Consider the following 16,222-nt stretch of genomic DNA (forward strand, 5'->3'; position numbering starts at 1 on the left):
CAAACGTAAAAATCAAAAGCATAGAATGTTTTTAAAATGAAGAAAACTAAAACAAATGAAATCTGCAGACTAATAGCACAGAACAAATCTTGTTTCTGACCAATCATGACGTTGTTGTTAATGATACCTTAATTTTACTTGTGAAAAATGCTGAAAATACATGATGTAAACTGATGTACAGTTTATTTAGCAGAAGTTACTTGCTGTATTTTAGATGACATTTTTTTAGTCTGTGCTGAAACAAAACTCACAAGCTCATATGTTTTTGTTCTGTTATTGTTTCTTCTGTCTGAACTGGCCACAAACAGATTTCTTCAGTGTATTTTCAATAGAAGAAACAAACTCCACAGACGTGGTTCTGTGCAGACTCTAAGATAATCTGTTTTAGGCCAGACTGAAAAGGTGTGAAACTATCCTTTAGACGACTCATGCCTGAGCAGCTGTGATTAAACATAATATAAAATTATCAATAAAATTACCCAATAATCAAAATGACAGGAATGCAAAGTGATGTACTCACAGAGAAGAAGCAGCAGATCAAAGTGAGACAGACTTTCATGTTGAGGCTCTGAGCGTTTACCGCTGCCTCTCTTCCTTCTTCACTGGTAAATAAGAAACTTCTCACTTCTCTAAATGATGAAGTCCCTCCTCCGAACACAACACACATATTATACAATCATCACAATTAACACTCTGACACTGATACATGACTAATTAACAGTAATGACACCGTCAGGGAGCATGTGCGAAAACGGCAGTAAAGAAGTTTATCAACCTGATGTGGCTGTCAATGGCTCTCAAATGTTACAGGGATTCAAGCTCCATCACGTGATTGTGACAGCACACAATACTATAGCGACGTGGACCAGTACAAGGCCAGAGACAAGTAACAGAAAGTATACTTACAATCTCATGGACGCACAGGAGACAACCAGGTAACTAGCATGAAATAAGAGTACAGAGTTAGAGGTGGGCGATACACAAAATCTCTTCTCGATCCGATACCAAGTAATACAAGGCCAGACTTGCCAATATCGATATCAATACTTCTCCTCATTAAAGGCGGCTTGTGTATTTTCATGTAGGGGAGAGCAGTGTCGTGATTTATGAGGTAAATGCATCATCAATAGGCTAAATCTTCATTCATTTTAATGACCAGGAGCAGAACAAAAAGTGGCTTCATTCATTCAGGCAGCACTTTGTAAAACCAGTGCTAAATGGAAGACAATACTCGTCTTTCATACACGCTTCACTGCATTCATTTTTTTAAACTGATTTTTTTAATGCGATAGGGACAGTAAGAGAGAGACAGGAAAGAGGGGATGGCAGTGGCACGGCTGGATTCAAACCTGGGCCACTGCGGTAAGGACTGAATTTAAATGGTGTGCCTCCACCAGGTGGAGGCGGTCAAGTGCTGCCTTTATGTGTTGGAGCGGCGTAAGTGCACTGGTTCAAGTTTGAGTGCGCGCGACATGACAACAGCGGTGGCAGCAGCGGGAGCGCTGACTCAGTGTCCGCGACAACAGAACATGGGCTGCACAGCTGAACCGGGCTGGGTGGATTGATCCCAAAATATCGATACTATCGTCTCGTTTTTGAAGATCGATACCAGTTTCAGTCTCTCTTCTCTGTTGGACTCATTTCAGAGCAGAAGTGTCTGTGCAGCCCATGTTCTGTTGTCGCGGACACTGAGTCAGCGCTCCCGCTGCTGCCACCGCTGTTGTCATGTCGCGCGCACTCAAACATGAACCAGTGCACTTACGCCGCTCCAACACATAAAGGCAGCACTTGACCGCCTCCACCTGGTGGAGCGCACACCATTTAAATTCAGTCCTTACCGCAGTGGCCCAGGTTTGAATCCAGCCCGTGCCACTGCCATCCCCTCTTTCCTGTCTCTCTCTTACTGTCCCTATCGCATTAAAAAAATCAGTTTAAAAAAATGAATGCAGTGAAGCGTGTATGAAAGACGAGTATTGTCTTCCATTTAGCACTGGTTTTACAAAGTGCTGCCTGAATGAATGAAGCCACTTTTTGTTTTGCTCCTGGTCATTAAAATGAATGAAGATTTAGCCTATTGATGATGCATTTACCTCATAAATCACGACACTGCTCTCCCCTACATGAAAATACACAAGCCGCCTTTAATGAGGAGAAGTATTGATATCGATATTGGCAAGTCTGGCCTTGTATTACTTGGTATCGGATCGAGAAGAGATTTTGTGTATCGCCCACCTCTAACTCTGTACTCTTATTTCATGCTAGTTACCTGGTTGTCTCCTGTGCGTCCATGAGATTGTAAGTATACTTTCTGTTACTTGTCTCTGGCCTTGTACTGGTCCACGTCGCTATAGTATTGTGTGCTGTCACAATCACGTGATGGAGCTTGAATCCCTGTAACATTTGAGAGCCATTGACAGCCACATCAGGTTGATAAACTTCTTTACTGCCGTTTTCGCACATGCTCCCTGACGGTGTCATTACTGTTAATTAGTCATGTATCAGTGTCAGAGTGTTAATTGTGATGATTGTAATAATATGTGTGTTGTGTTCGGAGGAGGGACTTCATCATTTAGAGAAGTGAGAAGTTTCTTATTTACCAGTGAAGAAGGAAGAGAGGCAGCGGTAAACGCTCAGAGCCTCAACATGAAAGTCTGTCTCACTTTGATCTGCTGCTTCTTCCTCTGTGAGTACATCCACTTTGCATTCCTGTCATTTTGTATTATTGGGTAATTTTATTGATAATTTTATCATTATGTTTAATCACAGCTGCTCAGGCATGAGTCGCTCTAAAGGATAGTTTCACACCTTTTCAAGTCTGGCCTAAAACAGATTATCTTAGAGTCTGCACAGAACCACGTCTGTGGAGTTTGTTTCTTCTATTGAAAATACACTGAAGAATCTGTTTGTGGCCAGTTCAGACAGAAGAAACAATAACAGAACAAAAACATATGAGCTTGTGAGTTTTGTTTCAGCACAGACTAAAAAATGTCATCTAAAATACAGCAAGTAACTTCTGCTAAATAAACTGTACATCAGTTTACATCATGTATTTTCAGCATTTTTCACAAGTAAAATTAAGGTATCATTAACAACAACGTCATGATTGGTCAGAAACAAGATTTGTTCTGTGCTATTAGTCTGCAGATTTCATTTGTTTTAGTTTTCTTCATTTTAAAAACATTCTATGCTTTTGATTTTTACGTTTGCTTTCAGGGCTGCAATCAACAATTATCATTATCGATTAATCTGCTTATTATTTTCTTGAACAATTTTCAAATGTCAGAATAAAGCGAAAGATTGTATAAATTTCCCACAGCCGAAGGTAATCTATTCTGATGGCTGGTTTTATTCACCCACTCATCTAAAATCCAAAAATGTTCCATTTACTGTCATATATGATTTCTTTTTTGCTTTTTTGTGTAGTATTTCACATGATGGTGCTCTGTGACTACTGTGCTATACTGTATGTTGTGCTGTGCTGTATTTTTGTGTTTCCATGAGTTACAGAAAGTTTTCCTCTCTGTTGGATGATAATATTCTACTAAATGATTTACATCACAGCCTTAGTAGTAGATTTACATGGGTTTAATTATTGTCATGCAAACAGTTTCCTTTATTCTGGCTCTTTGGTGTATGAAAAGAGAGAGAGAAGAAAGGAAGGAGGAGGAAGAAAAAAATGTAACAGCAACATTAAAACATGTAAAAAGATCCAGAGTGGCTCAGATACTTTTTACACGTTTTATTCTTTGAAACCTTTATTTGTACGGGGAAACTCAGCAGTGCAGGTCTGTGATCCTCAGTCAGACTGTGGTTGATCTGGGCAGCTCCCAGTGTGACTGTGGGTCTAAATGTGAAGCAGGAAATACTGTGATCAGACCGCAGCATCTTACAGGAAGTAGAGATAACTATTGATTGTTCACCTGTTCAACAGCTCTGCAGGATGGAAGCGCTGCTCCTGTCTACTCAGGCACTGAAGGAGGAGACGTCACAGTTCAATGCTCCTTTAGTCTCTCTCGTCAAAAGAAGGTCTTCTGTAAGAACCAATGTAAAGAAGAAGACATTCTCATTGAAACAACTAATAACAGAGCTCAGAGCGGCAGATACAGCATGGAATATAAAGAAGGATCTTTAAATGGAGGAGATCTGTTTGTGACCATCACACAGCTGACCAAGTCTGACTCAGGACGATACTGGTGTCGTCTGGGCACATCTCGCTCTTCATATAAGGATTTAGAAATCATCGTCACAGACGGTGAGTTTCTACTAAAAGTCATAAAAATGTTTCTTTCTTGTCTTTGAAGGTCTGAAGAGAAGTGTCACAGTTCACTGGCAGCTGCTGATATATTGAATTCTTTATATTTTATATCACAGTGAACATTGATTAATGTTGGTTTAAAACAGACAGATCTGCTGTAAAGTAACTGATGGAGTGAGACACCAGTTTATTTGAATATTAATGAATCACACACATACACACTTATTGTTACTGTGATGAAGAATTTTATATCAGGAGCAGGAGCTGCCTGATGACAGCACATGATTGTTGCACAGTATTTTTCATACTTCTTCATCTTGAGTGCGACACTGAACAGTTTGTGTCTCTGAACAGAAAGGTTTCATTGTTCACCTGCCACCACAGAATACTTTTAACAAGATAGGTAGAGCATAAAAAAACATTTTTCATATGTAAAGAGGCAATGAACGGATGAAAATTCATCCTCAAGCAGAAAACTAAGTTTCAGTTGTTCACGAATGAAGAAAAATATTAGATTTAATTATCAGGTCAGTTCGTTACGTCTCATAATTTACACTTGCAAAGCTGATTGTTCTGTTTAAGTGTCAACATTAATGGAAGCAAATAGAATCCAGTCAGAAGGTGAAGAATCCACTTAAATCATTGTTGTATTAAACTGTGGGAGTCAGACTAGTTGATCTGGGCAGCTCCCAGTGTGACTGTGGGTCTAAATGTGAAGCAGGAAAGTTGTGATCAGACTGCATCATCTTAAGCACAGATAGTAACTGATGTTTGTCTCTTCATCAGCACTGCTGGATGGAAACCGTGTAAAAAAGCTCAATAAAAGAACTGGAGGAACTGTCACAGTGGAATGCTCCTTTACTTCCACTGGAACATGGAAGTTCTTCTGTAAGAACCAATGTAAAACACGAGACGACATTCTTATTGAAACAGGTGCTGACACACGTCAGAGAGGCAGATACAGCATCATATATATAACAGGATCTGAAGGAGGAGGAGGATTTCTCTTTGTGACCATCACACAGCTGACCACGTCTGACTCAGGACGGTACAGGTGTCGTCAGGGCAGAACCTTTTCTTCATCTTCACACAGGGACTTTGAGATCTTTGTTTCAGACGGTGAGTTTCTACTGAACTGAGAGAAAATGTTCCTCGATGTCTCTGGAGGTGTGAAAGATATTTTTATCATTGTCTGGCAGCTGCTGCTGTTTTAAAGAAGCTGATATTCAGTCTTACAACCACATCGCTTTGTATTTTTATCATAGTGAAAACTGATAGATGCTCATTTCAGAACCAACAGTCCTGCTGTAAAATAACTGGCAAACCCAAACTGTGACTCACACATGTACAAACTAATGTTTATCTAAATATTAATGACCAATGACATTTATTACTTAAGAATGACAAAAATGTTTTGAAGAATAAAGTGATACTGATTATTTTCAAAGATATTACTTGTACTCTCAAATCATTCTTGCCAGTTTTTCTCCAGCAGCGCTTAGTTCAAAGGTCATCTCATTTCCACCATCAGGATTTCTTTCTATCAGTATGTTTTTCCTTTTTCAGCATCAGTGCCAACAACCTCCGCACCAACACCAACAACAACACCAGCAACAACAACAACACCAGCAACAACAACAACATCTTCATCAGTTTTCCTTGAAGTCACCGACCCGCCTGAGACAACAACTGAAGGTAAATCTTCACACTGTATTTAATAGATGAAAGTCTATGACCACAGATCCTAGGGTTTCTTTTAGTGTGTGTGTGTGTGTGTGTGTCTGTGTGTGTGTGTGTGTGTGTGTGTGTGTGTGTCTGTGTGTCTGTGTGTGTGTCTGTGTGTGTGTGTGTGTCTGTGTGTGTGCGTGTATCTGTGTGTCTGTGTGTGTTTATATATACTGTAAACTTTATAAGATTTTTCATCCATCCAGCACAAATGGCATGAACACTTCATCTGTTCCAAACAGCATCATTTATTTCTTGAGCCTTGTGTTTTCCTCTCTCACAGCTGAGTGAGGACTCAGACTTATGTATCATCAAGTTTTCACGTTCTAGAAAGACCAATCAAAGAAACCTCTGTGAGAAAATACCATGAGGAATGAAAGCAGGTGAAACAGAAGCTGTCATAATAGATGGGCTCTTTGTGGCGTTTACAGTGTGATGGACCTGAGTGAGTAATGGCTGTACTCAAATACACTGATGCAGGGAGGAAGGTGACGAAACATTTCTCACAGCATGGAACATTTCAGTCGTGGTCATAATAGTCCTGAGTCAGCTAGGAAATGATGTACACACTGACAACGTGGCCACAGAAGCTGTGTAGAAATAGTTTGATGATTTAAGAGATACACCTGCTTTCTTGACACAAGTCAGATGAGAAGATGGACACCACTCTCATGTCTGTACGCTAAACGTGAAGCTACAGCAGCTGCCGGGAAGCCGAGCTTACATATTGGTTTCTGTTTGGATTCAACAATTGAATTATAACATGTTAATTAATGAGAGTTGGAGGTGTTTGTAGGTGGATGTTGTTGCCTTAGGGCAAAGCCAGGCTAGCTGTTCCCCCCTGCTTCCAGCCTGCTGCTATAATGTCCAAGATTTATAGAAATGAAATATGTGTAGTGTGCTGTATGCATGCCATCAGGAGCCTCATATACCTGAGAGTCCAGTACATAACATTAATATCATATATATCATATGATCAATCAGGGAGTGTCGGTGTAAAATAAGCTTGTTCTTCTCCTCAAACTACCACAGGTGTGATGCTGTATGTGGGCCTGAGTCTGGCCGTCATGGTCGTCCTGTTATCAGTGGCTGCGCTGATATTCTGCAGAAAGAGGAAATCTAAACCTGAGGGTGCCGTAACAGGAAACGTGCACACACACACTGGTGCGCTACACTACTGAAACTTCCCATTTCTCACAGAAAAATGAACATTTTAATTGTTGTGTCTTTGTACATCAGATGTTTTCCAAAGTTATTCATTAATTTATAGTTTATAGTTTACATTAGCAGGACTGTACAGCTGCTGCACAACTTTAAAGGATAGTACATCTTAATGACTGAAATGATGCTTGAATCACTCACTGGAGAAACATTTTCATTTTTGCCAAAGACTGGCAGTTCTGGGCAAATGAGATCTGTTTATGAGCAATATCTCTTTTTGACTCAGCCAGATGTTTAGATATACAGTTTAGTGCAGAGGTTTTCAAAGTCTGACTCTTTAGATGGGGAAATAATCATGTTCTAAGTTCAGAAACTACAGTTCCCTAATGCAAGGGCTTTAGTAGATGGCAAACTGGCACTATTAAAATAATGCTGAATTAGCTTTTAGTACTTTCTTTTTCTAACAAACATATGGATGTCACTGGATCACTCTGATACTGAGGCACACTTAAAAATATGATGATTCTCAGCCAGGTTCTGGAGTTACAGAAGCAGATTTATGAATGATCACAATGTTTACAATGTACATCAGAGATAAGGATTTCCTGGGAAAGCACAGGTCACTCATCATGTACATCATGACTGTGTGTCAAATGGCAGCAGTCTGGCCCCAAGGGTGTCAAAGCATCTTATTTGTCTCCTTTCACTGCTGTAGCTCCAACTGCTGACCTTGGTGACGAACGGGCCAAACTGTAATAACTAACTTCCTGTTATTTTCACAACACTGACATGAAACTGTCCCTTTCACTTCACTAAACTCTCCCACATAACGCAATGGTTTAAACTTACTCTTATGATTTTCAGAACCACCTGTGGAATATGCTTCTGTCACAGAGGTGAGTTTGAGGAAGTTTGATTCAATATATGTGAGACCAGCTGATATAAATACAAACCAGACCTCTGTTCCTCTCCCATAGGGCAACCGAGTGCATGAGGATATCGCAGAGGAGGGAATCTCTTCAGCTTACGCTTATGCCAAGTATACCAAACCAAATGGAGTTGAAACCAGTGATGACTACAGCTTTTTCTCTACTCCCAGTTCTAAGCACAAAGTAAGGGAAGACAGTGTTATGATCTTAGCGTTTGGCTCTGAAAACAGGAGGGTTTTGCTGCATCTTATAAAAAGCCTGACATGGTTATACTTTGATTTTTATACCTTTTCATAAGAAACTGTCTCTCCAGTCAAAGACCCAACCTAGAATTGTTTTTTTTTTTTTTACATATTTAGTCGTCATTCTTTATTGTTTTTGGGTTGTCCGTCCTGGCTCATTCTCGTGGACACGATAACACCTTGACAGAACTTCTTCATATTTGGCACAGACGTTCACTAGGACTCAAGGATGAACTGATTAGATTTTGGTGGACAAAGGTAAAGGTTAGTGTGACCTCACAAAACATTTTTTAGCCCCAACTTAAGACTTCAAATCTCACACAAATGGTAAATATTTGATATGATTCTGGATAAACAGGGATGTAATCTGAGTGGTGGAGGCATATAACCATGAGCAGGTAATCCTAGTTTCATAATAACTTTTGTTAAATGAAAATGAAGTGTTTTTGGTTTTTTATTGATTGATATAGACAATGTCTATAGTTACACTGCGCTGTGCCCAGTGAATCAACAAAACACAACATGAGATATTTATTATGTTGTTATGAGAAGGGTAAATATATTTTCAGTTCATTATGAAACTGCGGCGGGACATATTGGACTGTGGTGGACCACGGTCTAGGTTATTAACGGGAAATACTGAATGAACATGAAAAGATGTTGATGATGAAAACGTTCATGTATCATGGAACATGGGAAATTACAGTTGAAGTGCGCTGCAGCCATCTCCTGGCAGGAAATGGTATGGCAGCAATTGGTGGCTCTAGTCAGCCAGTTAATTCTAGTTTCAAGCATTAAGTTATTCAGAACCAGTAATAAAATCTCAGTCATAATATTTTATTAAGATAATTGATATAGTTTGACAAAGACTGACGGTGGTGGTGGTAACCTGCCAAGAAATTTAGTGAAGACTGCTAGCTAGTAAACATGGAAGAAAATGATAAATGATCAAATGTTTCATGAAGAACCTTTTTTTCAGTCTCATTAATACAGTGGTGAAAAACAATTAATGTAAACATCACTGTGATTGTTAAGTAGAATTCTCCATGAGTACACATGCTTCATACTTAGACCCTCTGACCTCTCTTTGTTTTCTCTTTCCAGACTGAAGATGACTCAAGTAAACTCACCTACTCTAAGGTGTATTTCTCCAACAGGGCCGGTGGCTCGCCCAGCAGCGTCCCCCGTGGCAGAACCGAGGATGTCATCTACTCTGTGCCTCGGGTAGAAGCGAGCTCTGATGGCGGCCTCACCAGCGATGATTCCTCTCTGTACTCTAATGTTACCAGACATCAGTAATAACATCAACGCTGCTGCTGCCGCAGCATTAACTCCTTCATTGGTGAACAGGACTCTGGTTTAAATGAACAACTGTGAAATGTGTTCACACAAAAGTCTGTTCATGTGACATTTTCATGTGACATCCTGTAAAAGTTATAGTTCTGTCCTGGGAACTTAACCCTCAATGGGCTGCCTCAACAATGTGCTACTTTCAGCTGTTTTTACTATCAATGCTTTTGCTAATCTTATAAAGCCACTGCACTGGCAACAGCTCTGTGGTCCATCCTATTCTCATGAACGCAATATCTCAGCAACACCTTGAGGGAATTTGTTAAGATTCGGTACAAACATTCACTTGGACTCAAGGATGAGCGGATTAGATTTGATGGTCAAAGGTCACTGTGACCTTACAAACCATGTTTTTGGCCATAACTCAAGAATTCATATGTTAATTATGACAAAATTAAATTAAAGTATTCAGTACATAAGTACTGGAGTCTGCATAGGGAAGGATGTAAACTGCAACTGGATTGTTTGGCAGAGGCATATAAATGCAAGGCAGTAATTCTAGTTTTAAGTTAATTTTATTACAGTTATTAAAGTATTATTATCACAATAAGTTATTTTGGTTAAGGTTAAGAAAAATAATTTATGTTTAAGGTAACTAAAGGGGTTATAGGAGTTTACATGTGTTTTGTGGTCTTGGGGAAGGCTTATGACTGTGTCTCTCGGGGGGTCCTGTGGAAGGCACTGTAGGAGTTATTACAAGCCACCCAGTCTTTATATAAGCAGAGTGAGAATTGTATTCTCAGAACCATGTTTCAGGTTGGTGTTGGGCTCCATCAGGGTTGTCTTGTCTCTAGTGAATTTCATGAACAGGATCTCAAGGCGCAGCTGGGGGCAGGAGAGTGTTCGGATTGGGAACCTCAGAATCAGTTCTCTGCTTTTCACAGATGATGTGGTTCTGATGGCTTCATCAGACCGTGACCTTCAGCGTGCACTGGGCGGTTTGCAGCTGAGTCCAAAGCATGTGGCTATATAATGTATGTATAGCCACATTATGGTTCATATATTCCAAACCATAAGTATTTTAACAGTTACACATTTTTTGTTCTTCAGTCTCGTGCATTCAATTTAAAATAAAATAATGATACTTCATTAAAGTTTCTCCAACACAAAGTTTCCCCCACACATTGCTGTCCTTACACAGTAAGAAAAAGGTCTATGGTTGGGATATAATGTGAGTGACTGAGTACCCTGCAGGTAGTATCATTTATTTCTCTGTTCACTTGTTGTTCCCCAGTCTTATTTTCTTCCACTGAACCTACATTTACATACCAGTAGGAACCAGTCACAATCGTATTAGTACCTGATTCATACAAGTTTCCTTACGATTGTGAGGCTTGATGACGTGTGATCTGCACAGGAGCCACTAGAGGTCGCCACTCCATCAGTTTCCACTCTGACATGCTTACAGTCGTCTTAACAGGAGGTGTTGGTTTTGACTGTAGCTTCTCTATTAGCCATGACTTTAAGTGAGTTTTTTTTTAGAAAAGCGCCAAATCATAACAAACATTATCTCATGGCACTTTACAAGGTAAGATCCAAACCTTACAATATCATAGAGTGAAGCTCAACAGTTCCCACAACGAGCAAGCACCTGAGAGAGAGAGAGAGAGAGAGAGAAAGAGAGAGAGAGAGAGAGAGAGAGAGATCAGGGTTGTTCTTCTCATTTCTCATTTATTTATTTAAGCTTTGAAGTTCATTGTTTCACAGTTAAAATTTAAAAGACAATTCACAATGAAAACAGTTGTACACCGAGGTGAAGTGGTTTGGGATCATCTTTAATTGTCCAGTGGTGGTGAGCTTGTCGATGGAGAGTATGTTGTAGTTAATTCCATGTGTTTGGTGCACAAAAACTAAAGGCAGATTTTCCAAGTTCAGAGTAAACCCTCTGGACTAGAGGCATATGTTAGAACGAGTTTGGTCGGGTCCTGTGGTCCAGTCCAGAATAGATGTTATACAGGGTGGCGAATGTCCAATAAGGCATTTATGTTTAGTGTTTATCACACCTATGCAAGTCTAAGGGTTTGAGAGTGGAGGCTGCAGCATGTGTGTAGCCATCCTTGACATGACTCACAGATACAAGAACAACATCCAGAGAGACCTTCGTCAGGAAATCAAGCCATAATTACAAAAGTCAGGGGCACAAAATAGGTAGACTTTGAAAAGTGAGGGGGACATGCCCCCCACTGGAAATGATACCCCTGTGTTAAGTTTAACATGATTTTTGTTTATTTTTGGGTTTTGGGGTTAGTGTTTCAGAAGTCAGAGGGCTCATGAATTTCGCGGATGGCTATGTCAGCAGCTGATAGCCTAATCTGATGAGACAGAAGTTTTCCTGCTGTTGTGCTTTATAATATATCAATGTAATGTCTCCTACACGCTCAAAAATGGAGGTACCAGACAAGAATAGTTCTGTACTTACAGGTCCACTTTTGAAGAATGTTCCCTCAAAAGTACAATATTGGTCAGAGGCTAGAAGTGCACTTTTTGACTAACAGAAAGGGTACAAAGGGATTTAAAACAACAGAAAGAACAAAGTTGTACCATTTCAACCCTAAGCGTACCTGCAGCATTGAAAAACTTGTGTAGCTCATAGAGAGATTATCATCATTAGTAATAGTATTAGTAGCCTAGTAGTAATAGTGGTTAAGGTACTTTGAGCTATTATTGTTATTTTTATTATTATTATTATTATTATTATTATTATTATCATTAGCCTCTATTATTATTGTTGTAATAATTTCTACAAAGACTGCAATCCCAATCTCAAAAGCTCAGTCATGTACAAAAATGGACCAGCACTGTAGGGTACACAATTGTCTCTCAAAAGCCCATACAGTGTAGCTCTAGCACACACTGTATATATCTGTAAAAAACAAACAAAAAAACAGGAAACAGTAGGTTTCAATGTGTATAAGTCCAGGTATAAGCTGCATGGTGTCAGCAGATGCCAACTGCACATCAGAGTAATTTCACACACAGTGCAAGTGTTGGTCACGCTTTAGACTTCTATAAAATAAAAAAGAAAAAGAAAAAACAAACAGGAAACAATGGATTTCGAGTGATATAAGTTGCATGGTGTCAGCAAATGCCATCTGCACATGAGAGTAATTTCACACAGTGCAACTGTAGCCCATGGTTTAGACTTCAATGAAAAAAAGAAAGAAAACAAAAAAACAGGAAACAGTGGGTTTTGAGAGGTATAAATTCACAGGGTCTAAGCTGCAGGGTGTTAGCTAATGCCAACTGCACATCAGAGATGAAGGAATTACCATTACTGCTAAATTTTTTTCTTGAGAAGCTCAGCACCTATGCTGCAATCATTGTCATGTTTAGTTATAGCATTTTGCTTGACAGGGACTTTGAATGCACTTGCAGACCAAACCACGGTGACTGTTGGTTATATATGGTTCTGCCAGTTTGTATAATAGTTGTCTTAATACTCTATACAAACAGGTCATTGCAGAGACTCTGTAGATGCACAGTTACCCACTATCGTGGTTCGGGATGCTGCAAGTATCACTGCTGCAGTTTTTGTGGTTCTCTAATCCGTCACATTTTAGAAGCAGTTTTAGTTGGTGCGCTGTGGGCTGCCTTTGTGTTAATCGATGGAGACTGGTATGTTTGCTGTGTGAATAAGACGTTTGATCCACAGTTAGCCTGCAAAAACAAGAACAACATCACAGCAGAGGAACAAGTAAACATTGCTGAACTGAAAAATGACTCCAGGGTGAGTGTTTTTCTTCTTTTGTGAATTAACCTGCTGGAAATGAAAGAAAAACTGCGATTTTGCGATAACATTATTTTTTTCTTTTTCAGCTTATTGGCTCCGGTTCACTCCTTGTTATCATTTCTCTGGCAGCCATAATGTCATGTATTAGATGTAGGAAAAAGTTTGATGGCTGTGGTTGCTGTTCCAATGGCAGAAGTGATGTATATTACAAACTGATTTTGGAAGAGGAGGAAAATGTACTGGAAGAGATTTTGAGGGAACGTGCAAAGGACAAACTGGCAACTGAAGTCAAGAAAAAACTAGAAGGTGAACAATGGGATGACTGTTTTGATGTTGCCAGAAAACTGATTGAAGATTCAACCAAACCAACTCTTGATCAACAACAACAGCAGCAACAAGAAATAGATCAACAAGGAGAGCAAGAACGACCACAACAGCAACAACAACAACAGGCAGCAGGAATCCTGGATGAGGTGAGGTTTTATCAGCACCTGTCAGTTCCATGTTAAACTTTTCATCAGGATTTTAAAGAGCGCTGTGAGTTATTCAGGCTGCCAGATGTTACACTTACTAAAATGTCTGTCCGTACAGACATGAACAGCTGGGATCAGTTTTTTCTGTTTCTGACCCAATGAGTCAACTAGACACAGCTCCACATAGGTCACATCAGGTTTATCTAAAGTTCACTCTTGATACAAAAATAAATTTGTGGCAGGAACAGAACACACGGGACAGAAAGAAAACACAGGGTGTTAATACAGCATTAATCAGAATTTATTTCCATTACATTTTGTATAAAAATATTTAAAATACATCTATTGCTTTTACTCCACTATATTTCATATTTAAATATTTTTACTTTTCTCTGCATAGCATATGAAGATTCATCATATTGATTCTTACATACAAGTGTGGAAAAAAAAATTAATTTCCCCTGTGACATTTTTATTGTTTCTCTCCAACATCGCCTTAACTTCATTCTAAAATTTCTGTTCACTATTAAATTCAAAAATCTGAAAAACTGTAGTTAAAAGCATTTTGACTTATAGTGGAGATCACAGCCCTCAGTGATCAGTCTCTTCTCCCCTAACCCTTTACCTTGGAGTTTCACACATGTAACTTTTACATGCAATGTAATGAAAGTGATATTTTCACTCAAGTATAAGATATGACTTTTTTTTTTTTTAATTCTTTAATTTTCCGCAGAGAGCAACCCATGCAGAAACCTCCGCAAGTACCCACCAAGAGCAACAGAATTTGATATGATGTCATGGTCTCAGCCTGGAGGCTCCAGGGTTTTGGTTTTTTGGACTTTTTTGGACTTTCTTGATTTAGTTTTCTGTGTTTTGGGTTTCTATTCTGGGTTTTGAGTATTTCTGGTTTGAGTATTTCAGGTTTGGGTATTTCTAGTGTCTAGTGTAGTCTTCCCTGTCTTGTGCTCTGTTCCCCCGTGCGCTTCCTGTTTTATTTTGATAGTCATGTCGCCCCAGTGTCTGAGTTCTAATTTTGCTTCCTTTGGTTAATCATCCCTGATGTGTTCCACCTGTGTCTGCTTCCCCACCTGTTCTCCATCGTTAATCAGTTCCTTTAAAAAGCCCTTGCTCTGTCTTGTCTTTGGGGGATCATTGTTGGTTATGAGGTTTGGTGGCTGTGTTGTTGTCGGCATCTGCTCATGTATGGACTTTGGTTTTTTTGTTTGAATAAATTCTTTCACACTGGTTCCTCCTCCGCATCTGAGTCTCTCACCCTCACCCCTGCCTCATCACACTGTGACATATAATACATTCAGCTTTTGCTTTGTAGTGAACAGAAGTAACATTTGAACTCTTTCTTTGTTTTGTCAGCCGATTCTTGAACTTTGATCAACATTCAGTGTCACTGCTTAAAAAAAGGACAGAATTAAGGTTAAAAATCAGTATTATATTGATTTTAAACCTTAATTTTCTCTTGAAATCACATAATTGTGCTGTTGTGTTTTAATCACATGTAATTATATTGTATTACTGTAAAAATAAACTTAGCAAAAGCTAAGCTATTAAACACCTGATCATGATTAAGCCTTCCTGTCCTTCCTTGTATCGAACATCTATAATCTATACTACAATGTACAGTATTAATTCATTAATCATCAAAGTATGCACAAAGAAATGTTTTCATTAGATGTTTCACCCTATATTGACAATGACAGTATCAGGGTTTTTTAAATATAAATTAGTGATATAGTATGTGTGTAATAGGTACTGCTGGACATCATTAGCTGGACATTAGTGCCGTAACGGGAGCATGTACTGGTATAGAATACAATCATCAAATACATTGATAACTTTAATCTAATCTAGGGATTCTCTATCCAACTAGGTCTGCAGTGAAAGTCCTGATGGACAATTTTTGGTGCAGTCCATGACAACCAACAATCAGACCAGATGATGCACCACAAAGACACAACATCACAATAGGTGTGTCAACATGCTGATAAACAGCTCATGTGGCAGCTGCCTGGACACCAATAAAACAAAACATGTATGCCAACATGCTGAGGAGCAGCTCACGCAGCTCACATAGCCTGGGGTAAAAAACACAATACCAGTGTGTATGAAAACATGGTGAAAACAAGCTGCACTAGCCTATGGTTTAGTGCTTTATCTTTAAACAAAATCAAATCTACCTCTCTGCACGGAATCCCTTAATCTAATCAAATCTACCTCCGGGTCACGATAGCGGCAGGCTAAGCAGAGTAGTCCAGACATCCCTCTCTCTAGCAACACTTTCCAGCACCTCCTGGGGGATCCCGATGTATTCCCAGGCCAGATGGGATATGTTATCCCTCCAG

At 39.4% G+C, this 16,222-nt stretch overlaps 2 protein-coding genes and 1 long non-coding RNA gene across 3 annotated transcripts; all 3 read left to right on the plus strand.

The window, feature by feature from the left end:
- The first annotated feature begins 2,628 nt into the window (after window positions 1-2,628).
- Window positions 2,629-5,394, plus strand: LOC111235441 (polymeric immunoglobulin receptor-like). The gene is made up of 3 exons (XM_022763905.1): window positions 2,629-2,683; window positions 3,932-4,252; window positions 5,042-5,394. The coding sequence occupies exons 1-3, from the start codon at window positions 2,644-2,646 to the stop codon at window positions 5,392-5,394; spliced, it is 714 nt and encodes a 237-aa protein (XP_022619626.1). The 5' UTR covers window positions 2,629-2,643.
- A 493-nt stretch (window positions 5,395-5,887) lies between these two features.
- On the plus strand, window positions 5,888-8,033 carry LOC111235467. Its single transcript, XR_002665684.1, has 3 exons — window positions 5,888-5,950; window positions 7,013-7,144; window positions 8,006-8,033. It is a non-coding gene; the product is annotated as an uncharacterized LOC111235467 (long non-coding RNA).
- A 4,878-nt stretch (window positions 8,034-12,911) lies between these two features.
- LOC111235459 lies at window positions 12,912-15,377 on the plus strand. The gene is made up of 3 exons (XM_022763928.1): window positions 12,912-13,389; window positions 13,479-13,865; window positions 14,599-15,377. The coding sequence occupies exons 1-3, from the start codon at window positions 12,919-12,921 to the stop codon at window positions 14,656-14,658; spliced, it is 918 nt and encodes a 305-aa protein (XP_022619649.1). The 5' UTR covers window positions 12,912-12,918; the 3' UTR covers window positions 14,659-15,377.
- The last annotated feature ends 845 nt before the right edge of the window (window positions 15,378-16,222 follow it).

The sequence above is a fragment of the Seriola dumerili genome, unplaced genomic scaffold (genome assembly GCF_002260705.1).
Source record: "Seriola dumerili isolate Sdu_G_001 unplaced genomic scaffold, Sdu_1.0 BDQW01000493.1, whole genome shotgun sequence".
Lineage (NCBI taxonomy): Eukaryota > Metazoa > Chordata > Actinopteri > Carangiformes > Carangidae > Seriola > Seriola dumerili.

Bases quoted from the DNA above. Each gene is read 5' to 3' on its own strand.
- LOC111235441 (XM_022763905.1), top strand. From the start codon at position 2,644: ATGAAAGTCTGTCTCACTTTGATCTGCTGCTTCTTCCTCT. The intron at 2,684-3,931 runs GTGAGTACATCC...CCTGTTCAACAG, and splicing joins GATCTGCTGCTTCTTCCTCT to CTCTGCAGGATGGAAGCGCT. The intron at 4,253-5,041 runs GTGAGTTTCTAC...TCTCTTCATCAG, and splicing joins AGAAATCATCGTCACAGACG to CACTGCTGGATGGAAACCGT.
- LOC111235459 (XM_022763928.1), top strand. From the start codon at position 12,919: ATGAAGGAATTACCATTACTGCTAAATTTTTTTCTTGAGAAGCTCAGC. The intron at 13,390-13,478 runs GTGAGTGTTTTT...TTTCTTTTTCAG, and splicing joins AACTGAAAAATGACTCCAGG to CTTATTGGCTCCGGTTCACT. The intron at 13,866-14,598 runs GTGAGGTTTTAT...AATTTTCCGCAG, and splicing joins CAGCAGGAATCCTGGATGAG to AGAGCAACCCATGCAGAAAC.